Source organism: Chiloscyllium plagiosum, unplaced genomic scaffold (assembly GCF_037043375.1).
Source record: "Chiloscyllium plagiosum isolate Xiang-an unplaced genomic scaffold, Cpla_swu_hap1 HiC_scaffold_7, whole genome shotgun sequence".
NCBI classification, from domain to species: Eukaryota; Metazoa; Chordata; class Chondrichthyes; order Orectolobiformes; family Hemiscylliidae; genus Chiloscyllium; species Chiloscyllium plagiosum.
Window position 1 is genome coordinate 27,167,151 of NW_028270145.1, and position 27,565 is coordinate 27,194,715.

At 39.0% G+C, this 27,565-nt stretch overlaps 2 protein-coding genes across 2 annotated transcripts in view; one reads left to right on the forward strand and one right to left on the reverse strand.

The window, feature by feature from the left end:
* stradb (STE20 related adaptor beta) overlaps positions 1-5,046 on the reverse strand; it is a 75,304-nt gene extending 70,258 nt beyond the window's left edge. Inside the window, exon 1 of the mRNA XM_087988863.1 lies at positions 4,967-5,046. Within this exon, the coding sequence (XP_087844989.1) occupies positions 4,967-4,999 (33 nt within the window). The 5' untranslated portion in view covers positions 5,000-5,046. The remainder of the gene's footprint in view (positions 1-4,966) is intronic.
* LOC122551412 (trafficking kinesin-binding protein 2) overlaps positions 1-27,565 on the forward strand; it is an 83,987-nt gene that overhangs the window by 11,753 nt on the left and 44,669 nt on the right. The window contains exons 2-3 of the mRNA XM_043693258.2: positions 18,190-18,513; positions 27,146-27,340. Coding sequence (XP_043549193.2) covers positions 18,459-18,513; positions 27,146-27,340 — 250 coding nt within the window. The 5' untranslated portion in view covers positions 18,190-18,458. The remainder of the gene's footprint in view (positions 1-18,189; positions 18,514-27,145; positions 27,341-27,565) is intronic.

Consider the following 27,565-nt stretch of genomic DNA (forward strand, 5'->3'; position numbering starts at 1 on the left):
AGCACGGTGACACAGTGGTTAGCACTGCTGCGTCATGGTGCCAGAGACCCGCGTTCAATTCCCGCCTCAGGCAACTGACTGTGTGGAGATTGCACATTCTCCCCGTGTCTGCGTGGGTTTCCTCCCACAGTCCAAAAATGTACAGGTTAGGTGAATTGGCCGTGCTAAATTGCACCTTAGTGTTAGGTGAAGGGGTAAATATAGGGGAATGGGTCTGGGTGGGTTGCTCTTCGAAGGGCCTGTTTCCACACTAAGTAATCTAGTCTAATCATTCCTTCACTATTACAGGTGTTGGTGTACCCATGCATCAACAGCCCCTGTCCTTAGAGGCCACAGGTTTGGAAAGTGCTTTTGGAGGAGCCTTGGTGAGTTACTGCCAAGCGTCTTATGGTACACATGGCTACCACCATACATCTGTAGTAAAGGGATTGAATGTTGAAGGTGGTGGATAGTTTGCCAGTCAGCTGGGCTGTTTTATCTCTGATGTACTTGAGTTTCTTTCTATTGTTGGAGCTGCACTAACCCACCACACTCCTGACTTCTGCCTTGAAGGTGTATTTAAAAAAAGCTTCAGGAATCAGGAGTAGCAGTTAAGCTTCTTGTCAATTAAGACTGCCAAAATGTTGATGATTGGGATTTCAACAGTAATAATGCTATTTAATCGAGAGGAGGTGGTGAGACCTATTGTTGTGAGATGGCTGTTTGCTGAAACGTGTACTGTGTGAATCTTACAAGAGTTGTATCCCTTGCCTGATTGTGTAGCCCTTGTTGCAAATGACCACCGACAGGCTTATTACTTGAGGATTCTGAGAGCTGCTTTAGATGGTTGGCCATGATGTGGAGATGCTAATGTTGGACTGGGGTAGACAAAGTTACAAATCACACAATACCAGGTTATAGTCCAACAGGTTTATTTAGAAGCAGTAAGTTTTGGAGCGCTGTTCCATTATCAGGTAGTTGTAGAGCCAGATCATAAGACACAGAATGTATAGCAAAAGATTATAGTTTCATACAGCTTAAATGATATATTGAACATAACTAGATTGCTGTTAAGTCTTTCATCCTTTAGAATGGGTTGCAGGTTTCAGTTCATTATTAATGTAAACCCCCAGAACTACTTTTAAGTCTCATTCTCAAGCTAACTTAAGGTTTTGTATAAAAAAAAGTGGCATCTCAGTTCAGATAATATATTAAAGGTGTGAGGTAAAAGTCTGTCTGTACCCCAATCATGAGTCAGACTCGTTCTATTTCCAAAGTAGGACTTTATAAAATGTACATTGTACACTGTCTCTCTCACACGCACAAGCATAAATACACACACACACTCTTACATATTCACACACTCACGCAAACCTCTCTCATACAAACACACACATACACCCCTCACAACCACCTACGCATCCTCTCACAGGCTTATACTCCGTCACACTCTCACACACACTTTACCAAGCATGCACACGCTCAAATACACACACTCTCATGTGTGCACTTGTGCACTCCCACACTCTCATGCACAAGCACGCGCGCACACAAATCTATAGGGTGAATTTGCATTTTCAGAATTATATTTGCAGATACATTTATTTTGCTCAAAAAGTGCACAGTCTACAGGCAGCCAATCTATATAACATTATATAAATTCCTACCTTGAAAATAGAACCAGCCTGACTCAAGTTTGGGATACAGACAGACTCTAACCTCACACATTGTCTGAGCTGAGATGCCGTCTTTTTTAAATATAAAACCTAAAGTTATCTCAAGAATGTGACGTAAAGTTCTGGGATCTACATATTAATGAACCTGAAACCTGCAATCCGTTCTAAAAGATGAAAGACTTAACAGCAATTGAGGTTTGTTCAATATATCATCTTAGCTGTATGATCGTGTAATCTTTTGTTATAAATTCTGTGTTTTATAATCTAGCTTCACAGTTACCTGATGAAGTAGCAATGCTCTGAAAGCTAGTGCTTCCAAATAAATCTAGACTATAATCTGGTGTTATGTGATTTTTAACTTAGACGGTTGGATAATTATTCCAGCAGTCAATAATAGTTTGTACTGTTTATAATGGCCGTGAAATCATCTCTTCCTGTCTGTCTATTTTTATCTTAATCATTTCCATCCTGCACAGAGATTTCATCCTGCGAAGCTGTATAATGCAGTGGAAAAAATGTATTCTAATGATGCCAGACTATAGGCTTGTATGGATCAGTTAACACACTCTATTTTGTATGAGCCTTTCACCAACTCCCTTCTATGTTCATTCCATCTAAAAGGTAATAGACTAACAGAATTGTTACAATGCAGAAGGATGCCATATCTCTTATTCTATCTGCACTAGCTCCCTGAGCATTTTGACTCTGCGCCAACCTCCTGCCTTTTCCCTATAAACCTGCATATTGGATGATGAGTTAGATAGAAATAATGCTATCGTGAATGCCTTTATTTAACTTATCTCCACCACACTTTTATAGGCAGTGTATTCCTTACCCAGACCACCTACTGTTTTTTTCTAAAAAAAAACTCCCCCCAACATTTGATTCTTTTGCAAAACCGTTTTTAAAACATCCTCTAGGTTCTTGATCCTTTTCTGAGAAGAAACAGTTTTTTGCTATCTACCCAGTTCAGACCCTCATGATTTTGCATGCTTCTATTGGATATCCCCGTCACATTCTCTACTCCAAGAAAAACGGTCTCAGCTTCTCCACTCTGTCCTGTTAACTGGAATTTCTCATCTCTGGAACTATTAGTTCATTGAATCCGTAGTTAGGAAGGCAAATGCAGTGATGGCATTTATTTTGAGAGGACTTGAATATAAAAATAGGGATGTACTTCTGAGGCTCTATAAGGCACTGGTCAGAACACATTTGGAGTATTTTGATCCCAGGATATCACAAGAAGGCTGTAATGCCCCTGGAGTGAGTTCAGAGGAGGTTCACAAGATGGTCCTAGGAATGAAAAGCTTAGCAAATGAATGTTTGAGGACTCTGGGTTTATACTCGATGGAGTTTAGGAGGATGAGGGGTGATCTAATTGAGACATACAGAATACTGAATGGCCTAGACAAAGTAGATGTTGGGAAGATGTTTTCATTGGTAGGTGAGACTAGGAACCGAGAGCATAGCCTTAGAGTAAAGGGAAGACCTTACAGAACAGAGATAAGGCAAAACGACATCAGCCAGAGAGTGGTGAATCTAAGGAATTCATTGCCACAGAAGGCTGTGGATGGCTGATCACTGAGGATGTTTAAGACTGTGATAGATAGGTTCTTGAGGATCAAGGGTTCTGGGGAGAAAGCGGGAGAAGGGAGTTGAGAAACTTATCAGCCATGATTCAATGGCAGAGCAGAGTCGATGGACTGAATGGCCCGATTTCTACTCCTATATCTCATGGTCTTATTATTATAAACCTTTTTTGCAGTCTCTCCAATGTGTCCAAATCCTTCCTGTAGTGTGGTGTCCAGTACTAAATGCAAAAATCTAGCTGACATCTAAAAAGTGTCCTTTATAATTTAATAATAACCTTGCATTTGTAGTAGCTCTATTTGTGAAGCCAACTCACTCTACTTATTCTGACATCTTTAATGACTTGTGCACATATACACCCAGGTGCCTCTGCTCCTGCGCACCTTTTAGAATAGTACCCTTGTTTTGTATTGTATTACCACGATCTTTATATTTCTCTGTACTCCTATTTCTCTGCATTGAATGTCATCTGCCATCTCTCACTCCATCAACTTGTCAATGTCCTTTTGAAATTCTAAACTATCCTCAGCACAGGTTTAAGAGCCTCCCAAGTTTTGTCACCTGCAAACTTTGAAATTGTTCCCTACACCCCATGATCTAGATTTTTTTTGTATATCAGGAAAAGCAAAGGTCTCAATATAGATTGCTGGAGAACTTCGCTAAAACATGAAAAATAACCATTACTCCGTTACCTAACCTCAGACAATTTTGTATTCCTGTTGCTACTGCCCCTTTTATTCCATGATCTATAACTTTCCTCAAATCTGTGCAGCACTATCAAATGCCTTTTGGAAGTTCATATACACCACATTAACATCCTTACCATCATCAACTCTCCTTTTAAAAATATACTTTATTCATAAAAATTATCTTTATGGACATAAAGTGTTAAAACTGTTATGTACGTTCTTGGCAGAGGGAAAAACAAATGCATCAGAATTTGACATTCTTCAAAATTTCCCTGCAGTTGCAGCAAAGGAATTTCCTGCTCCAGGATATTAATCGAGCAATAACAAATCCATGCTGATTCTTTCAAAGAACTCTTTTTTCATGTGACTATCAATTCTATGCTGAAAATTTTATTTCTAAAAGGTTTCCCCCACTGCGGTTAAAATGACGACTGGTCTGCAATTACTGGTCCTATCTTTACAACCTTTTCTTGACAAGGATGTATATTTACATAACTCCAGTCTTCCTATACCACCCCTTATCTAGGGAGGATCAAAAGATTATTGGCAAAGCCTGTGCAATTTCTGCGCTTGTTTCCATCAGCATCCTGAGATGCATTTAATTCACTTCCTATACCTTCTCAGATTTAAGTACCAACAGCTTAAACAATACCCCCTCCTTATCAATTTTAAATCTTTTTGAGTTTGAGTTTCCTTCTCTGTGGACTACTTTGGAGCTTTCCTTTTGTGTTAGCTGCTTATATTTTTGTCATAATCCATCTTTGCTTCTCGTGCTTGATTTTCACCTCACTTCAGAAACTTTTATGTTCAGCTTGGTTTTCAATTATATTTACTACCTGACACCTGTTATAAGCGCTTTTTTTTCTCTTTGTTAACTTCCAACTCCTTTCTTATTCAGGATTTGTTTGTCCTTACTTTTCCCTATTGAGGGATCTACCATGGCTGGATTCAAACCCCCTCTTCGCCCATTGTTCCATTATTGTTTTCCTGCCAACCTGGTTACTAGTCGATTAGGCTTACCTCTGTTCTTACCTGAATGAAATTGGTTCTTTGCCAGGTGATCATTCTTAAGGTTTTTGCGAAGATTTGTAGCTCAGGTTGTGGGTGCAGTTGTTGGTTCGCTCACCGAGCTGGTCGGTTGTCATGCAAGCATTTCGTCACCATGCTAACCAACATCATCAGTGCAACTTCCGTAAAGCATTGTTGTTTTGCTCCGCTCGGTATTTATATGATCCAGTCTGTTAAGGTGGGTGGTGTCACTTCCTGTTTTGTTCTGCAATAGTTTGTATGTGGGGTCTATTTCTACATGCTTTTTGATGGCATTTCTGGTTGAAAGCCAGGCCTCTAGGAATTCCTGTGCATGTCTCTAGTTAGCTTGTCCTAGGATGGTTACATTGTCCCAGTCAAATTGATGGCCTTCTTTGTCTGCTTGTGTTGAGATGAGGGGGAGTTGGTTGTGCCATTTTGCTGCTGGTTGGTGTTTGCGTATCCGGATTGCTAGTTGTCTGCCGGTCTGTTTGATATAGTGTTTCTGGCAATCGCTACGCGGATTTTGTATAGCATGTTGGTCCTGTTAGCTTGCTTTCTTTCCGTGGATATTGTTTGACCAGCTGTGATTTCCAATATTTTTAGTTTTCAGTCGAGCCCGAGGCAATGTTGAATTGACGTACAGAAGAGGAGTAATCAGTCAGAGTTGGAATATCAGTTACTGCACAGATCTACTGAGAGGAAATTAGATCACCATGAACATAACTTGAGACATTTCTACAGACTGAATGGAATAGCAAGATCATCCCAGCTTTTGTTTGAATAAATCTTTCATGAGATCTATATTTATTCAGTGGTGTGTACACCTCAGATGGCTAAGCAAACTGTTGTGACATTTTAAGTTCTGCAAAGGTGAAGTCACAGGGATAAAATCACTTAGCACCAACCACCCTTACCATTAGCAGTAGTTTCTGGATCAACAGACCATCTTCAGCGCTACCCTTATTACATTGCAGACTGGTGTCACATTGTCAGTGATTACTGGAGTTTAATTTAGATAAATAAGATGTTGCATTTTACTAAAGCAAATCGGGCCAGGTCTTATACACTTAATAGTAGGGCCCAAGGCTTATGCCCGAAATGTCGATTCTCCTGTTCCCTGGATGCTGCCTGACCTGCTGCGCTGTTCCAGCAACACATTTTCAGCCCAAAGGAATGTTATGCAATAAAGAGACCTTGGGGTACAGGTTTGCAGTTCCTTGAAGGTGGAGTCACAGTTGGACAGCGCAGTGAAGAAGGCGTTTGGTGCACTTGCCTTTATTGGTCAGTGCATCAATTATAGACGTTGGGTTGTCATGTTACAGCTGTACAGGACATTGCATAGGCCACTTTTGGAATACTGCATTCAATTCTGGTCTCCCTGCTGTAGGAAAGATGTTGTTAAATGTGAAAGGGTGCAGAAAAGATTTACACAGATGTTGCAGGGCTTGTGCTGTAGGCAGACGCTGAATAGATTGGGGCTAACTTTCCTAGAGCGGCAGAGGCTGAGGGGTGATCTTATCGAGGTTTATAAAAATCATGAGGGGCATGCATAGGGTGAATAGTTAGGTCTTTTTCCCAGGATAGAGGAGTCCTAAACTAGACAGCATAGATTTAAGATGAAAGGACAGATTTAAAAGGGAGCTAAGGGGCAACTTTTTAGCAGAGAAGGTGGTGCGTGTATGTAATGAGCTGCCAGAGGGAGGTGGTGGAGGCTGGTATAATTACAATGTTAAAATGCATCTGGATGGGCATATGAATAGGAAGAGTTTGTGGATATCAGCCAAATGTTGGCAAGTGGGAGTAGATTTATTTCGGATATGTGGTCAGCATGGACAGGTTAAACCAAAGGGTCTGTTTCCCTGCTTTACTCTGATTCTCTGATCAGACTCAGCTTCAGCTGCTGCCAGTGTGATTGTTTGTTGTTTCAGTAATGACTTTTTGTTCTCAACAGCTTTGGTTGATGTTTGCCTGCCCAGTTTTTTTAGAAACAGATTATTACTAAGTACATAGCTGATTAGGTTTGCTTACACTAGCATCCAGTTTTAAATGGAACTACTTAGGTAGCTATTATACTGAGATGGACTTTCCCAGTAATTCTAGCTGTCACCTTCTTTGTAACCTTTGGTATCTTACTTTCAGTATGTTTTGATCAGAACTGTTAGGGTTGTCTCTGTGCATATGTTTTCGATTTTCAGGTGCCACTTTCCAATCTATTCAACTTTACCTTGAATTAAAGGAAATTCTAGGAGCATGCTGGAATTGCCTTCCTCAAAATGTGTCACACATCTGGAAGGATGATTGAAGAAAGGAATTTGAAATAATTGGTATAATTTTAAAGGATATGCAGGAGCAGACGGATGTTTGAGGGCACCAGAGCAAGCTGTGTTTGTGTTTAAAACAAAAATGGTTGTAATCCACCCTTTTCTGTTTTGATTGTCAGTAGACTAACTTTTGCAGTGCGTATAAGGGGTTGGGTGTGGAACAGGGTTGGCAGGAGAGCCAAATTTGACATTTATTCATTCTCATGGTGAAGTTGCCACTGGTGATCAGTCATACAACTTTATAAAAGAAACATTTGCATTTACATAGCAATGTGAAATATGCCAAAACACTTTTAAATCAATGCTTTTTTTTTGTGAGTAGCATAGCCAATCGTCAATTTGCCCACATGAATTGATAGTAACCAGATTGGCTGTTAGAATTGTTGGTTAAAGGAAAACTATTGGTCCGGGCACCAGGGAGACCTTACTGCTGCCACTTTGAAATAATGCCATGGGATCTTGTATATCCTCCAGAGTAGATAGATAAGGCCAAGGTTTAACATCTCGTCCAAAGGACAGGAGAGCACACTCTCTCTTCAGTACTGAAATGAGAGCAGGAAGTGCTGAAATACCCAGAGGCTCAGTCAACAGCTGGGATGACAGAAACAAAGTTAACGTTTTAGATGAAGGACCTTTCATCAGAACTTGGGAAAGTAAGAAATATAGTAGGTTTTCAGCAAGATGGCTGCTGGGGTAAGAACAAAAGGAAGCTCTGTGATAGGTAAAAGACAAGAGAATGACAGAAAAGTTGATATTCTAGTGTGAAATGGAATAGTGATGGGGCAGGCAAAGAAGCAAAAGATGTGCTGAGAACAAATGAACTGCCAATGGGAAGCAAAATTGAGAGGGGCTAAAACTTACAAAGAAAAGGAAGCAAAATGTAGTTATGATCCAAAATTATTGAATTTGTTGTTGAGTAGATTTAAAGTGCCTTGTCAAAAATGAGGTCCTGTTCCTCAAGCCTATGTTGAGCTTCACTAGAATAGGCCAATGGCAAAAATGTCAGCTTGAGAGTAAAGTACAGAAATAAAATGAAGCTCATGTTTGTGCTCGCAGACTGAATGGAGATGTTCTACAATAAGCTTAGATTAATGTAAAATCCATGCCTAGGTTTTGGTGTTCACAGTTCAAATCTGACTTCCATTATCTCAGCAGTTGACTCATTCAGTTATGATATTAAATCTAAGTTCCTTGTGTCCAGTCATGGATCAATATAGTCCCACGGGGCCATAGGGCTGCGCTCTCAGAGAGAGACCACTGGTGGTGGTTTTAATGCCTCCGGTGAGAGGTGAGGTTAAGGAGAGTCCCTCATGGTAATACAAGAATTGGACCAACACCCATAATTTTAATAAGGAAGGGTGGAAACAGTTATCTCTGGTGTTCTGGTTAATATTTGCTCCAAATACAGTAGTTTAAAAACACAGATTATTGTTTTGTAGCATTTTATTGTACTGAAAATGGCCACTGCATTGTTACATACAACAGTGTGTGCATTTGCAGTGTATTTAATAGTATGCCAATTTGGGAAGTTGTGAAAGCACTGTAGAGAGGAATATTTTTGTTTTGGTAAGTTGAGTTTCAATTGAATATTTACTTCAAGAAACAATAACTTGTATTCCATTGGAAAAGAGCAGGGGAGTGGTATTAGATAGTTCTTTCAAAAGGGCAGCACAGATGAGCTTTCAAGCTCTGAAGGAGGCTAATATGCTGTCAATGTAACAAACAGTTTAGTAAGAAACAAAATTTCAAACTGTAAAAGAAAACTCGCAAATGTTTTTAGTTTTATTCGTTCATGGGATGAGGGTTTTGCTGGCTCGGCAAGCATTTATTGCCCATCACTAATTGCTGTGGTTCTGGAGTCACATGCAGTCCAAGATAGCAGTTTCCCTTCCTGTAGGACATTAGTGAACCAGATGGGCTTTTCCTAACTAGCAATTTCATGGTTATCATTAGACTTTTCTTGAATTCAGATTCCACCATCTACCATTGAAGCATTCGAACCGGAGTCCCCAGCACATTACCAGGATCTCTGGGTTAACAGTCCAGCAATTACTACCATTAGGCTATTGCCTCCCGTGTCTATTCCTGCTTTATTAATTCACTGGCTACTATTAGTACTTTTTACCTAACTTGAGGAATAACACAGTATACTTTCACTTTGGAATAAAAATTCTCTTGAATGTTAATTCCTTCAAATTGTTTCAAAGCATGTCGCTCATGAATTGAAATCAAACAAACTGGTCACTAAAAAGATAATTTAAATTTTATAAGCAAAAAATGCTGAATACACTGGAGCAACTCAGTCACTATCTGTGGAGGAAGCAACTTGTTGTTTTTACATGCAAGACCTTCTCCGAGCAGAAACAAACAAGCATTTAAAAATGAACAAAAGCAAAGATGGAGTGCATACAAGGGAAAGTGCTGAAATGGAAAATTGGAGATGGCTAAGTGACCAAAGTGATATTAATAAAAGGTAATATGAAGCATACTAAAAGAGATTGAAGATGCTTTAAACATGGGATCTGAGAATAGATGTGGTAGTGGAAAGCAAGCTCTAAAAAGGAAACTGAAGTGACGCACAACTCAGCAGCCTGAGAAGTTGATAGCAAGAGTGCTTTTGTGGAAGGTTAAATTTCTTTTTTTTAATAAAAATGAAATTTAACCAAAGTTGGTATAGTTTCTAGTTTTCTTTGAAATCAGCTGGTATACTGTGTTGTCCTGTTTCTGTAGTGTTGGGAGTTCAGGAAATGAAATTGGGCTGCTGATGAACAGGAACTTGCAGCATCTGCTTAACCATAATGCAGGCAAAGGAGCAGGATTGCTTGTTTTTATTGAATAAAAACCTATTTTTATAGTGACATCCATGTGCTGTTCAAAATGGAGAGGATTGCATAATCCTTCTGTCAGTCACTACTGTAACTGACTGCTGTTGATTTTACATATTTACACCTGCTATTATGAAAGTAACATTCACTTGCCAGTGGAAGAACTTCTTAAACGTCTGCAGTGATTTTGGCCATGAGCTCAGTTTGCTGTTGTTGAGAAACTCTTTAAACAGTAATGACTGCTAATGACTCTGTTTACTGAATGAAGAGTGTTTGGTATTGGTTCTGTCACCTTCCATCTAATGCTGTTGATAATTGCTTTGGGAAAAGAAATTCCTCTTATTTTATATCCATTATATTAGCAGTAAATGTTAACATATCAGTTCTCAAAGTAAATTTAATTTTTGAATTTAAGTGATGCCATATTTGCTGATGCAGTAGTTGCAGTATGCTGCAACTGTAAGCAAATCCTAATGTGCGGGGGGCAAAATTCTTGTGTGCTTATCAAATTTCTACAAGAAGGTTGTGTCTGTTATTTATGGCAAAGATATTATAATTGACATCAATGCAGGAGTTCATCAGGGCAGTTATTTTCTACTGAACCTATTCAGAAATGTTGTTATATAAACCAGAGCAGATAAACTTGCATCTATGCCTTCTGGCCCAGAGGTGGCTATACTACCACTGTGTCACAAGAGCCCTAATATTATGACACCTCTCTGGAGCAGGTAGGACTTGAAGCTGGCTCAGAGAAAGGAACACTACCCTGAATATTACTTTAATCTTCTTGAGGATTGGGAAAATCAAATTGGCAGAGTTAGCCAGAAAGAAAGAATTAATTGTGTATTTGGGACAGTTTCCTGGATCCTACCACGGATCAACCTATTTTGGATCTGGTAATATGTAATGAAGCACATTTAATAAATGATCTGAGTAATAGATTTATTGCCTTTTGTTTTTTGAAAGTGCATGGTAGCCCATGTCAAAATCCAATCTTTGTTTCCTTTTTTCTCTCAGCAAAGATTGTATGAGACAGATTGAGAACCCTTTGTGTGTACTTATAGGCAAATGTTTTACGAATAAAGTTTTATTTTTGCAACAAAAAACACTAGAGATAGTAGATCCATGGGTTGTAATTTTCCAAGAATCTTTAAATTCTGGAGAAGTCTCATAGTAGAAAACTGCCAATGCAACACTCTTATTCAAACATGGAGGGAGACAAAAAGCAGGTTAACAATGGGTCAGTTGGATTAATGTCTTTCATTAGGAAAATGTTAGCCTATTATAAATAATTTAATAGCAGAGCATTTCGTAATGCATAATCTAATCGGGCAGAATCAGCATGACATCATGAGAGGAAGTCATGGCTGACAAATATGAGAATTCTTTACTAGTAGATCTAGTATATATATAGATTTCCAGAAGTTGTTTGCTAAGAAATTGAATGTTAAACTAATTAATAAGATAAATGCAAATGACATTGAGGATCGTATGGAAGTATGGGTAGTGGTCTCTTCTGGTGCAGTGACAGTGTCCCCACATCTGAGCCAGAAGGCCTGATTCAAGTCTCACCTACTTCAGGGAAGCATTATAACCTGCTTAAAGACACTGATTAAAAGTACCTATAAGCATGATAGAGAATTAGCTAACTAATAGATAACAAAGTTGGCTAAAGGGGACATTTTCAGGATTGCAATCTGTAACTAATGGATCGCCACACGGATCAGTGCTGGGACTGTAGTTATTTACAATATATATTAATCCCCATAGATAATAGAAGTGAATGTACTATCACCAAGTTTACAGATGACACAAAGTAGTTGTGAAGGCAAGTAAGTGAGGATGAGACAAAGTCTGCAGAGGTATATAGATAGATGAGGTGAGTGGACAAAAATAGAAAAAGTGGATTGATTAAATGTAATGTGGGAAAATGTGAAGACAAAAGAGCTGAATTTATTTAAATGGAGAGATACTGCAGAAAGCTACTGACTAGAGGGATTTGGGAGTTCTTGTGCATGAATCACTAAAAGCTAGAATATAGGTTCAGTAGCTAATAGGAAAGGCAAATGGACTGTTGGCCTCTTTATCTCAAAGGCGATGGAGTATAAAAATAAGGCAGCCTTCCTAAAATTATGTAATGCACTAGTCTGATCACAGCTGGAATATTGAGAACAGGCTTTGGCCCCTTATCTAAGAAGGTTCTCTAGACTGATCCTGGTCACAGATGGATTTTCTTTTGAAGTGAAGTTGAATTGTAAAGAGAAGACCTTGTTGAAATGTGTACAATTCTTGGGGAATTTGACAAGATACATTCCCCTTGGAACAGTCCAGAACCAGAGGCATAATTTCAGAGTAAGGTGTTGCCTATTTAAGATAACTGAAACAGAATTTATTCTTTCAGAGGGTAGTGAATCTATGGAATTTCTTGTTGTAAAAGTTGTGTCAGTAAGTATATTCAAGGTTGAGATAGACAGATGTTTAATCATTAAGGGAATTGAGGGTTATTGGAATAAGGCAGGATGGTGGAGTTAAGGATTATCCAATCAGCTATGATCTCGCTGAATGGTGAAGGGAACTCTGTGCCGAAAGGCCTACTTCTGATCTATGTCTTATGTAAAATTCTAGTCTCTATCATTTTGGAAGGTCCTGAAGATTAGGTAATTTGGGTAACAAAAAAAAATCTAATCTTGTGTATCTAGGCTACGTACTTAATATAACTTTGAGTACTGGTATGAGTCATTTTCTCAATTGAATTTGCAATTTAGTAAACGGTTTACTTGGAACTTTGCCCAGTATTGGCTGGCAGCTTGTGTATTGCACTGATTAATCCCAGTCTTCCTTTTCACTCACTCATAATGAAAATGTTGCCGAATTATTCAGGCCAACATCTCATTGAGCAACTGTTCAGTCAGTAGTACACTGATTAATGTCACAATGCTTGTAGCCTCAGTTCTATTGCACATTATTGCATCTGTGGGGATTTGCAAAATCGCAGGGTGTATTTCTGTAGCAGGCACATGACTAAAGAGGAGGAGAGACTCGCTTTTTATTATCTGTTTATCTTAAAATTTTTATCTTTCTTTTTACCCATTCGCTATCTCATTGTATATTATATCTGTATAGGAGAGATTAAGCAATCCTGCCCTGACTCAGCATTGCTAATTATGTTCTTTTTCCCTCTGACCTGTTTCCTTTCTTTCTAAACTCCAAACTGTTGTCTGTCTTGAGCAAACTATCAGGACTTTGTGTAATTCCAGAAAAATGTCCTGGTGAATCCACTGCGGTCACTCAAGAGTCCACACTGTAGAAAAAAGGGGCAAAAATATTTACCATCCTACTTTTGCTAAGTTTCATCCCTAGGTTTTTATTTTGTCATTTTTAAAAATTTTGTATTCTTTCCTTAAAAGTGATTCTTAATAAATTGTAAACTGGGTGTGGCTTCCTTTATTTTCATTGCAACTTTTTTTTTTCTTCATATGCTATCCTCTTGTGTTGATTTGTTTGCAAGTACTGCTGCAGATGGTGTTCTGGTATGCTGTTGAGCTTAACTGATTTTGTTTCATGGCTGTTCTGCCTTTTGTATCGGAATAGAATAGGTCTATGTTCTTTGGTTACAAAAATGAGAGGTGAGATATATATTCAAAAACCTCAAGGGGCTTCGCAGGTTCATGCTGTAATAATTTCCTTTTGCACTGTGTGTCAAACAGGGGATTGTGGCTCTTGGAGTAAAGGGTCAATCATTTAGGGCTGAGAAGTAGAGAAATTCATTTCAAGTAGTTATAAATCCTTGGAATTTGAGAAAACTAGCTGCTCAGCCAGCAAGTAGATTAAAAACTGAGATTGGGGAATCAAGGAATATGGGATTAGAGTGGGAAAGCGGATTTACTATAAAAGATCAGCCATTATCATAGTGAATGGTGGACTACGCTCAAGGTATAATGGCCTACTTATTTTTTCTGATCTTTTTGGCTGTCCACACAGCCTTTTTTTAAAAATTAAAGTCATGCTGATTGAGAGCTAGATGTTGGTGAGAGTGCCTGGAAGAATGCCCCTTGCTTTAATTAAGAACTGTAATGTATCTTTAAGTTCTATCTGTGAGAATAAGTGGAGCTTCAATTTAATGCCTTGTATGCAAGACAGTACCTCTAACAGTGCAAGACACTCTTAGTACTCCAGGAAAGAGTATTTTTTTTTACTGAGGTAATGTACTGCAGACCTTGGGGTTAGACTTCAAGTCGCACCTTTCTGGCTTGAATGTTGGAGTGCTGTCACTGAGCATGGCTGACAGTTAAAATGTAGGTTATCTTAACAAGTGGATAGTAAAGGAATTTGTTTTAGCAGTACAGCTGTATCCTGTCTTGATGAACTTTTGCAGTAGAAGTATAGTTGATGCAGGCTAAATAATAGTGAGTAGAAAGGTATATAGTTAGGAATGTGGTGGTTGACATAAGTATTTCAGATATCCTGTTGAAGTACTCCCTGGGACTGAAGAAATGAAATATTTGAATACTTCTAATGGGCATGTTTTGGATATACTCCAAAAGCTCAGCTTGCAGGATAACTACTGGTCTGAGTCCATGTTGGCTGCAAATGCGATTATAGATGTACTGCAGAGTTGCTCCTGAATTTCTAATTACAGTTCAGGATGTGGATTTTGAAATTGCTATTATTTAAAACCATAAGGATAGATGTTCATAGATTTGTTCGTTCCATTAAGGAAGACTTTATACTGATAAAGAGAGGGAGTGGAGGAATTCTAAGCAGTGTAAATGGAAGGATTGATGGGAAGGCTTCTGAATGTGACGTAAGCATGTCAATTAGAAAAGAAGGACAAGGCAGAATCAGAGTATGTAGTAACTCTGAAGATCTAAACTGCATTTATTTTAATGCAAGGAATCTTACAGGTAAGGCTATGAACTTAAGGTATGTTTAAGAACATGGGATTGGGATGTCATAGCCATTACAGAAACTTGACTGAGAGATGGACAAAACTGGCAGCTTAATGTTCCAGGTTTTAACTAGGGAAGATATTTCTTACAAATAAGAAAGAAAAGATCACTTTGAAATTGGACTATAGGCCCCCAATAGTAACAGGGAAATTGAGAAACAAACATGGAGGGAGATCTCAGATATATGTAAGCATAATAAAGTTGTAATAATGGGGCATTTTAATTTTCTTATTACTATAGTAACCCTGGTCAATGTTAAAGGTTTGGATGGTGGAGTTTGTCAAATGTCTTCAAGAAAATTTTCTTTATCAATATGCGAATGCTCCTACTAGAGAAGGAGCAAAAGTAGACTTACTTTTTGGGCAGGAATGCGGGGCAGGTGACTGAAGTGCTAGTAGGGGAACACTTTGGGTCTAGCCATCATAATTCTATTAGTTTCAAAATGGTTATGGGAAAGGATAAGCCTTTCATAATTTCCTTAATTGGAGTAAGGAAATTTTTTTTAATGGTATGAGACAAGATCTTCTAAAAATTGATTGGAGTAGACAGTTTGCAGTTACGAGAACATCTGACATGTGGGGGGTGTTCAAGAGTGTGATGATGAGAGTCCGGAGGTGTTATGTTTCTGTTAGAGTGAAGGGTAAAGCTGGTAAGATGGAGAAACAATGGTTGAACAAAGATTATTAAGGTTCGAGTCAAGAAAAAAAAGAGAATCTTACTTTAGATTTAGGCAACTTGGTTCAATTGAATAGCTTGATCAACGTAGGGACATTCTTAAGAAAGAAATCAAGAAGACAAAGAGGGGATATGAGAGAGCATTGGCAGATAAGGATAATCCAAAGAGGTTCTACAAATACATTAAGAGCAAGAGAGTAACCTGAGAAAGATCAAGGAGGTCATCTTTGTATTGAACCCCCGGAGATGGAAGAGATACTAAATAAGTATTTCTTGTCAGTTTTTACTGTGAAAAAAGAAATGCAGGGAAATAAACTTTGATGTTTTAAAAACAGTTCACATTACAGAAGAGGAAGCTGGGGAGGCCTTAAAGAATATGAAGGTGGATAAATGTCTAGTCCTGATCTGAACATTGTGATCTGAACATTATTTGCATCATCTATAGCTATGGGTGAGGTGCCTGATGACTGGAGGGTGGCTAATTTTGTATCTTTTTGTTTAAGAAAGGTTATAAGGAGAAACAGGGAACTGTACACCTGTGTGTCTGACTTCGGGTGTGAGTAAATTGTTGGAGGTGATTATAAAACAGGATTTATGGACATTTAGAGAGGAAAAATTGATTAGGGATAGTTAACATTGTTTTTTGCAAAGAAAATTGTGTCTCAAAAACTTGATTGAGTTTTTTGAGGAAGTTACCAAAACGATTGATGTTGGCAGTGCAATAGATGTTGTTTATTTGGATTTTAGTAAAGCCCTTGGCAAGATTCTTCATGGTAATCTAATTAGTAAAGTTAGATCACATGGGATTCAGGGTGAACTTGCCAATTGGATACATAATTGGTTGAATGGGATGAGACAGAGGGTTGCTTTTCGGATTGGAGGCCTGTGACCAGCAGCGATCCAAAGGGATCATTTCTGGGTCCTCTTTTGTTTATCATTTGTGTAAATGATTTGGATGAGAATATAGAAGGCATGGCTAGTAAGTTTGTGAATGACACCAAAATTGGTGTCATTGTAGAAGAAGGTTTTCGAAGATTACAAAGACACCTTGATCAAATTGGTCGATGGGCTGCAAAATGACACATATAATTCAACCTGGATAAATGCGAGATATTGAATTTTGGTACAACAGACAAGAGTAGGGCTTAAACAATTAATGGTAGGGCCTTGTGTAATGAAGTAGAACAGAGGGATCTATGGCTGAAAATGTGTTGCTGGAAAAGCGCAGCAGGTCAGGCAGCATCCAAGGAGCAGGAGAATTGATGTTTCGGGCATGAACCCTTCTTTCCTGAAGAAGGGCTCATGCCCGAAATGTCGATTCTCCTCCTTGGATGCTGCCTGACCTGCTGCGCTTTTCCAGCAACACATTTTCAGCTCTGATCTCCAGCATCTGCAGTCCTCACTTTCTCCTAGAGGGATCTATGGATCCAGTACATAATTCTTTGAAGTTTGCATCACATATAGACAGGGTAGTTAAAAAGGCGTTTGGCACGCCTTCCTTCGTTGCTCAGTCCTTTGAGTATACGAGTTGGCAAGTCCTGTTGAGTTGTGTAGGACATTGGTGAGGCCTTTTCTGGGATACCATGTCCTGTTCTGGTCACCCAATTACAGGAAGGATATTATTAAGCTGGAGATGGTTCAGTAGAGATCTACCAAGATTTTGCAAGGTATGGAAGGTTTGAATGAGAAAGAAAGGCTGGAAATGTTTTCACTGGAGCATAGAAGGTTGATAGAGTTAACTATCTATACCCGTTATTAAAGTTGTCTTTTAAAGTTGTTTTTTTTTTCTAGAATGGGGGATTTCAGAATCGGGGCACATATTTAGGGTGAGAGGAGAGGGATTTAAAAAAGACATGAGGGGCACATCGTTTTACACAGAGGGTGGTTTGCATGTGGAATGAACTTCCTGAGGAAGTGATGGATGTTTAAAAGACATTAGAATAGTTTGGAGGGATATGGGTCAGGAGCTGGCAAGTGGGACTGGTTTAGTTTGGGATTATGTTCGGCATGGACAGGTTGGATCCAAGGGTCTGTTTCTGTGCTGTATGACTCTGTGTCAAGGTATTGTACAATGCTACATGTGCAGTAAGTCCAGCTTGGTATCATCAGTTTAAGATGTGCTCAAGGACTACACTGCACCTCTTGTGTGTTTTGTAAACTTATGCAAAAGGTTCCTCCATTTTTCTGTAGGATGAACCGTCATCCACACAGATAAAATAGGAGTGGAACTCTGGATTTGTGTATATGCTTAATAGACTAAAATCAACATCCCAAACTTCTCTTTGGTTCTGTTTCTTTGATTTATGATATAATTCTCTTTTTTTATGACCTTTTATAAAGTATAGTAAGTAATTCTGGTGTTAGCTTACAGCATTAACTAACACCCAGACCTATCAGATTGCTCCGGGAGATCCAGAAATTCATATTAAGTGCAATCCTTTTTGTTTTGGCCACAGGTTGGATCTGACTAAAAGAGGTAGCATGCTCGTTCTCCTTTGAGTGGTCTGTAAAGCTCAAGCTCGGACTTTAGCTTTCCCAGCACCATCTTGGCAGAATAAGATGTGATCGACAACGAAGACTTTAATGTGAATCCGAATCTACACAGCAGTATTGGCGATTCCACAGGATGGTATGCTGTCTTCACCAGAGCAGTGAATTTGCTGCCCTAGTGCAAAGTGTTTGCAACTTTCAAGAGAGAATTTTCCAGAATGTCTATGGATAAGTGATGCCAGAAAAAAATCCCATGAATGTGAATCAAAAAGAGACAGGAAGCATCACTGGTAAGAACAGAAACAAAATTCTGCAGTTGAAGAGATGAAACCTGAGTTTGAGATTTAATTGTAATATGGGACTTGGATGTAATTGCATGTTACTGAACTCAGCAGCCTGCTAGTTACAGGCTTGATTCTGACCTAATTAGATGAGTCAGGGCATCAATGAGATGTTAATTTGCCTGTCAGGGAAGTATTCTTAATGTGAAGCTAATAGTTTGCTGGTGTAGTGCTAAAGCATAACTGAAGTTTTGATATAACTTCTTTTTAATTAAATAGAGTATAAAAGATTATTTGATTCTAAGTCTCTGGTTTGAATACAATATAATTTTCTTGCTGCGTCTGTACAAGAATTAGGTATCAGATTTGACTCCACGGCACTGAATTTCTATTAATGTAAATTAAGCAAATGCATTGATACAATTCTCTGATTGTGTTTTGGTGTTGCTTGAGAAATTGAGGCGTCATGTATTTTTATAAATACGTACTTTACCTTAAAGTGAACAAAGCTATGTCACAGCGCGTTGAAAGAAGGATAGGAGGTTTTTGAAAGACTGGAGAGAGGTATGTAGGCAGAGGGTTTAAAGGTGAATCTGAGACTCGTGAAACTGAAGCACTTGAACAGAATGTGTAAAATAGCGTTGATTAAAGAATAAGTGCAGGGACACTGGGAAAGTTACAGCCAATGAGGAACATGTGGAAAGAGGACAAAAGTTTTGAAATTGGTACTGTTGGGAAACCTATAAAGGCTGACTAGGATAGATGTGATGGGAATTGATGGTGGGGGGCGTGCTGTGTACAAGCTGCAGTTTGAAAGAGACAAGCATTAGGAGTGAATCATCCACTAAATTGGATGTGTCCAGGTTTGAGTAGCCCAGTGCATGGGGAAATGTTTCAGTGTCTGCAGGTCAAATGCAGATGGATAACATTACCAAAATAGACTCATGATGGATTAGCAGCTATGTGTGGGAGCCAAATAAAGATGGCTTTGATTTTTGCCAATATGGAATTGAAATTGAATTTCTTGCCCATCTAGAACTTGATTGTGAAATGGAAGTAGACTAGGAAAAGAGATGGAACAACATGTTTTGCATTTCTAATTGTTCCTAGTTAATCAATTGGAAACAACTTTGTTCCAGGAGGCACTCCTGATTTTTGGAGTGCTTGATTCCAATGATAAAATGGGTGTAGGTGGAGAAGTTATTGACGGAGATTGACTGAGCCTGTTGGGCTAGTTAGTAAAAGGAGCCAGGGAAATGGAGCAAAGGAGATGTGGTACAGGTGGATGGAGAGGGTATCCAATGCAATATGATGGTAAATGGGAGGAGGCGGCAAGTACTAGATAGGAAAGTGATTTAACACTGACAAGATCTAACTAGTGGAGTGCCTGACAAATTGCCCATGTAGCATCTACACTTAACAGAAAGAAGAGTTTCTTTAATTTAAAAAAAAACTTTTGCAGCTGAAATCTTAGTTTGAGAATTAAATAATTTGATACTGCAGCCACGCCATTTCACCATTACTCCATCGTCTGATTTGTATTTTGTAATTACTCATGGGATCTCTGGTATGTAACATATTTGAAATAGGCAAAGCAAGGATAATACACATTGAAACTCTGAAATGTGGTCAGTGGCCCTTGTATAACCTTTGAACTCTTGCAATAAAGTCTTTAAAACCTTTTAGATGTGTTAAATTTGCTTAATGTTTTTGTGGGATGTTCTTGTTTTTTTTTGTTGGTCTGGACATGTGGAAAGGGCTGTTGAACCACTTCATTCAGATACAAATTAACATGAATTTCAGCTTTGTATGTGGCTGCTGGAGTTTAATGGTATAAATTGATGTAACCAGTGAATCCAGCATGCTGGAACACCAGTGGCATGTAAGCAAATAACTTACTGGAAGCAGATTAAGCTTTTAATATTCTGTAGTAGACCCAACTAAATTTCAAACCGTTGTCAAAATTTGGGGAGCCAAAATCACCATCTCATAGGTGCTTTCAAGGAGATAAACGATGAAGTTTAAAAAGTGCTTGCATATAGACAGTTCATGCATTCAGCTCGAAAGCAATATGCCATTTGTACCCAAGCAATTGCTGCTCGAACAAGGAAGTGCAAGGCTGTGACTCTGAAACAATCTGGCTGCTAAGTTTCCACAACCGGTTTGTGATCCAAGAAATCTGCTTACTCCCTCAAGCATAACCAAAGTGGAGAGACTTAAACTTATTGGCAAAGGAGCAAATGGACAAAAAAGTGATGCAGTTTTGTCAGTCGCTCATAACTGAAATGCACTACCTGAAAGTCTGGAGTCAAATCCTAAAGGACCTTTTTAAAAACCAATAAGAGGGGTGCTTGAAGAGGATTAATTTGCAGGTTATGGGAACAAAGCTTTGTGTGAGACTAAACTGGACTGTGTATTTAAACAGCTGACACAAGCCTGACTGGCCTAATGAAACTTGCAACGCTGAGGGAGCTCAAGGATTATATTGATGGGGTAAAATTAAGTAACCAGTGTTGAAGGAGGCTAGCGTGGGTAAACATCATGACTGGTGAAAACACACTTGCTAACAGTAGAATGCATAGGGTGGGTCTAGTTTACAGTGTGACTGAGTCACATTTAATTCCAGCTGGTCACACCCAGGGGTTGCTTTGATCGATTTATTTATTATGTGATGCAATCAAATCTATCCTTGGCTACCCATCAGTAAATACTGGTACCTACCCCCTAGAGAATTGAGCAGATGTATTCCTCTTTTTATCAAAAATGACACATGCTCTTCAGTGTTAGCTTGAATTTTACACTGAAGTGATTCTCTCTGAGAAGGATTAGTGGCCATATAGAAATCAGTGTTGTGTGTATAGATTCTGATCAGTGTCATTTAAATAACTGTCATGTTGCAGTCTCTGTTCATTGAAGCTAAGATTCATCTAACTGGCCTGAAAGGAATTATTTTGAATGTGGATTAATGAAATGCACTTTTTTTTTTAAAGCTATAGCTCTTTAAAGCATCTTATTTGGGCTGACTTTGGATCAGAGAGGAGGAAACTCAGTTAAAAATAACCCATAATATGGAATATTGGGAGAGTTTTCAGAATTTCATATCTAAATATTGTGCCTGAACTTTAGTAATTTTCAATGACAGTTTCCACTTCTCCATTCCATAGGGACATTACTACACTGTATACAAGCTCAATGAATATGATTTCAATAATTTGCTCAGTTTTAAAAAGTCACTGCAGCAATATAGAGAGATTTGCGTATTGTCTGGTTTGATTTTCCATAGCCAGAATAAGTATGTTACCAAGAGAAATTACCATTCTCAATGTTGACCAACACCTGCATTGCAGCTATGTTTATTAGCATGTTCGACACAGTCAGAGTCACAGAGGTCTACAACACAGAAAAAAGCCCTTTGGCTCATCAAGTCTGTTCCAGTCAAGAATAACCACCTAACCATTCTAACTCTAACCCCATTTTCCAGCATTGGCATTGGAAGTGTACATTTACAAACTACTAAAATGTTATGAGAGTTTTTGAAAGAGAAAAATTTCTTGGTGTGTTTTTTGTTTAGAAATCAAATAGTGCTACCTTTCAGTTGAAGCAACATTTAAAACCATTTTTAACATTTTGAAATTTTGAAGTAACATTGACTTGTTTTCACCTTGTGCATCCATCAATTCTACACGTGTTTGAGGTTCCTCCTACTTAATGCTTACTTTGTCTCCATATATTCTGCAATTCTTTTCATCCTCACGTACATAACCTACCTATATAATGTATCTCAACCATGACAAGTGGTAGTGAGTTCCTCATCCTTTCCACGGTGGATATAGAAAGGCCTCCTGAAGTGATTATGTATTATATACGGTTTACCCTTGAGTTGAAACATCTCCATATCTATTCCATTCAACCTTATCATTATTTTAAAGGCTTTTATGAGGTCACTCTTCACTCTCTTCTCCTTTTGAAGAGAAAAGAGTCCATTTGTTCAATCTTTTCCATAAGGAAGTGGAATTTGAAACAGGCGAGCAATCTTTCTGATTCAGGTAAGACTTTGAGCAAGCTATTTACTGCTGTTTACATATTGGAGCTCGGTGGAGGTCTCTGCTCCATAACTTAACCAGGAAGATGTTTGCTCATGTAAGTGTCAGATTGAGAAGGTCTTTGAACAACTTTTAAAATCTGTGAGAAAAATCCAATTAGTGTCTGATGTGCTTTTACTTCACATGAGGGAGTATTATGGGAAAATTCTGAAATGCTAGAATCATTTAGAAGGTGATGAAACTTATTTGGATGTTCCTGTTACTTAACACAATTGGTGTATGCGTGTCTATCTTGTATAATTTTCTCCAAGGTTTGCTACATGTTTTGTCAGTGACACCATGTTATGACTGTGACAGGGAAAATGTGCTAATACTGAAGCCCAACTACTCCATCAGTCACACCATTAGCAGAAGTATGCTGATTTCGTTTGCCAATATGACCATTACTCCTATTTTTGAAGAGAATAGAAGAAATGTTCACCAAACTTCTTTAATAAACTCAGAATGCTCCTTGAATCATAAACAAAATTTAATCTAAGTGAGTAACATCTAAGCTATGATCGGAGTTAAAACTGTGTCCCCTTAATTTCAACACACACCCTCACAACACAAAAGGTAACCGTTTCTGCAGAATGATGGTTTTTGAGAACAAAGCAAAACAGGAGAAAAACCCAGTTAGCCAGGTGTATAGGAGCAAAGGGTAGGATGTCATTACTTCTCATATCCACATGATTTGCCAGTGGCAAAGTTGAATTGCTGACATATATTGACAGATGGTTGAAGTCTAGGTCTGACTGCAGTCATCCAGGATTTGAAAATTGGAGAATTTTCATTGGAAAATTTGGTCACAGTTCAGCTTTTCAGATCTTACAAGGTAGTCAGAAATACTGGTAATTGGAAATTTTATCAAGTTTTCAGGATTTCTAAAGGGATTGGTGTAGCATCTGCACACTTCAAAACCACCCTAGGTCATAATGTAGAATTCTAAGTTTAGAGATGGTTGCTAACCAATCATTTGCTTGAGGCCTCTAGTCGCTTGAAAGCCAAAATGTTCATGTTAAAGCAATAAACCCTTCCCCTTATCTCCTTAAGCTTTGACTCTCCTCTCCAAAGTCATTGTTTTTCTTTCAGTTCACAACAGATGACTTCAAATGCACAAACTTGTGACCTGCGAGGGCTCTTGTGCTGCAGTGGTAATGTACCTGCCTCTGAGCCAGGAGATCTCTGAGAAGTTGTTTTAAAAAAAATTAAATTGGTGACCTGAGTCCTTGATAGCTGATCTGAAAATGTCAAAACTGTGCCATATTTTCAACTTTTATTCACAAAATTCTTAAGTATAAATGTGTATTCCCAACACTTGCACTATGTCTTGATTGGTACCGATTGTATTCTTGTCAGAAAATGGTCAGAAATGGTGGGAAACCTAAGGTTTGAGTCTGAGGAACTTGAAATAATCAGTGTTTAGTAAGGGAAAAATCTACTGGAGAAATTAATGAGACCAACACCCCAACAATTATGAGCTGTCTTTTCAAATGCTAGGAGTACAGATATCCCCCACTTTTCGAACATTCACTTTACTCAATTTTGCTTTTACGAAAGACTTACATTAGTACCTGTTTTTGTGAATCTGAAGAGGATTTCCACTTTTACAAAAAATGGCGACACTTTTTCCCATATAAATTATGCACCTTCGCTTTACGCCATTTTCGGCTACTGAGAGGTTTCATGGGAACGCTGTACTTTTGGCTAGCAGGGGCTACTTGTACACATAAAAAGATCGCATGAATTGATAGTAATCTTCCAGAATTCCTTAAACTAGTCCCAGTGGATTGAAAGGTGGAAAGTGTAACACTGCTGTTGACAAAAGATGGAGAGAAAACAGAATTACCAGTCATTGAAAATGCTGGAATCCTTTTTGAAGTAATTGGTAACAGGCACTTAGAAAATAATTTGATTAGAGTCAACATCTTTTCATGAAAAGTGAAATGTTTAAGAAATCTATTGCAGTTCTTTGAGGATCTAATTGGTTGCGAGTTTTGAGAAGATTTGTAGCTCAAATTGAGATTCTGGATGTAGGTTTGCTCGCTGAGCTGGAATGTTCATTTTCAGACGTTTTGTCACCATACTGGGTAACATCTTCAGTGGGCCTTCAGTTGAAGCACTGGTGGTATAGCTCATTTTCTATTTGTGTTTGGGTTTCCTTGGGTTGGCGATGTCATTTCCTGCAGTGATATAATTTCCTCTGCTGATGTCATTTCTTGTTCTTTTTCTCAGGGGGTGATAGGGTCTAATTCGGTGTGTTTGTTGATAGAGTTTCGGTTGGAATGCCATGCTTGTGGGAATTCTCGTGCATGCCTCTGTTTGGCTTTTCCTGGGATGGATGTGTTGTCCCAGTCAAAGTGGTGTCTTTTCTCATCTGTATGTAGGGATACTAGTGAGAGTGGGTCTTGTCTTTTTGTGGCTAGAAACACTGACTACGTTATTAGAAGAACCCAAAGACACATATACCAAACACCACCGACTTCTTCAGCAAGGACAATATCGTCAAGCTAAAGGACTTGTGCCTTACCACCCACTTCACTTTCAACAACAAAATCTACAGGCAAACCAACAACACCCATGGGACCTCCAATATCAGAGTTCTTAGCAGAGACAGTAATGCAGAACTTGAACAAACTGCTCTGCCAGCCAACCAACCAACCCAAACTTTGGGCTCACTACGTGGATAACACCCATGTCATCAGTAAACAAAACAAGTTAGAAGAAACCTTCAAGACCATCAATAATACCCTTACTGGCTTAAAATTCATTAAAGAGGAGGGAAACAACAACAAACTGCCATTCCTCGATGTCACAGCAGAGCAAACAGCCAATAGGGCACTTCAAACCAGCATCTCCAGGAAAACAACACATACGGACCAAATATTGAACTACAGAAGCAATCATGCCAACATCCACAAACAAAGATGCATTAGAACATTATTTCATTGAGCCACCACACACTGCAACACAGAGGAAATATGAAGAGCAGAGGAAAATCACCTACACAGTGTATTCAAAAAGAACGGGTACCCAATGAACGCAGTCTGCCAATTTCTCTGCGACAAACCCAAACAAGCAGACAAAACCCATCCAGAAATCATAGCCACTCTCCCCTACATCAAAAACATCTCAGAAATGACTGCCAGACTACTCAGACCCCATGTTAGTCCACAAACCACCAACACACTAAAACAGCAGCTAATGAACTTGAAAGACCCATACAGACAACAAGCAAAACTAATGTCATTTACAAAATACCGTGCAAGGACTGTAGCAAACACTACATTGGACAGACAGGCAGAAAACTAGCCACCAGGATACGTGATTATCAACTAGCCACAAAAAGACACAACCCACTCTCACTAGTATCCTTACGTACGGATGAGGAAGGACACCACTTTGACTTGGACAACACATCCATCCTATGACAAGCCAAACAGAGACATGGATGAGAATTCCTAGAAGCATGGCATTCCAACCAGATCTCTATCAACCAACACATTGACTTGGATCCCATTTACCAACCCCTGAGAAAAAGTACAGGAAATGACATCACCACAAGAAATGGCATCGCCGACTCAAGGAGACTCAAACACACAAACAGAAAGTGGGCTATACCACCAGTACTTCATTTGGAGGCTCACTGAAGATGTTACCTAGTATGGTGACGAAACATCTGAAAATGAACCTTCCAGCTCAACGAGCAAACCTACATCCAGATCTAATTGATAGTTTAGCTAAAGATAACCCAGTGGAAGTAGCTTATTTGGATTTTCAAAAGACATTTGATAAGGTGCTATATGGATGTTTATCATACAACGTTGATGCTTATTGACCTGGAGGAATGTATTGATATTTATTGAGGATTGGCTAATGGTTGGAAAACAGTTGGAAGAAATGAGTCATTTTCAAGTTAACGGGCGGTTAATTGTGAGGTGCGACAAGGATCAGCATTGGAACCTCAGCTGTTAATGAGTTTAATATTAACAAGTTTGTTCAAGGATAATTGCAATGTATCCTGTTTTGATGATGTGGAGCTCAGTGGCAACAAATGGTGTGCCAAAAACAGAATCTGCAAAAGGATATAAGGTGACAGATTTAGATAATAGGATATTCACATTGGACCAAAAGAATAGAAGCCAGCTTATTTTTAAATGGTAACAGTTGAGAGGTGTTGAGTGCACAGAGAAATCACACGCTTTTAAACCATCTTTAATGTGCAGGAAAGGTCTGGGTCAGGGTTTACATCAGGACCCAGTAAACAAGGCTTCTGACTATGGGGATGTGGGCTGGGGGCTTGTGGGTCAGGAGCAAAACTGGGATCTCTGATTTCTGCCCCTGGCTCTGCATGCTTGTCCAGCAAGCAACTGAGCAGGCAAATTGTTAGCCCTTATGGCAAGCAGTTTACTTTTACCAGAGTAAGGAAGTCTTGCTGCAATTGTTCAGAGCTTAATATGACTGCACGCAGTACTCCGGTGTGTACAACACAATTGTGATTCTGATCTGACGACTGTGAAGTGGTGATCCTAATAAAGTATTTCTGTTCCTGTTACCAGATGTGTGCAGCAGTGAGGATTTGCCTGAAGTGGAACTTGTGAGCCTGATTGAAGATCAGCTGGCCAGGTACCACCTGCGGGCAGACTCCCTCTATCACTATCAGAACAAGGACTGGGAGCAGGTTCCTGAATACCCTGGCCATGCTTCCAGCGAGTTATCTCCTGCCCAGGCAGAGGAGACCTTCCGCTACATGGGTAGGTGATTCAATCATTGGAACCTTTTCATTTGAATGATTCATTATCCCAGAGTTTATGGGCTGTCATGAAGTGAAGAAACTCACAGCTGACCTTGAAAGAATCTTGCTGTGATATCTCTGACAAGCACTTCACCTATCGGTATGTACTGACAGTGCAGTTGATTGCAGTTCTTCACTGCAGCTCTAGTCCAAGATCCAATATCAGGATGTCCAAGCAGCCAAT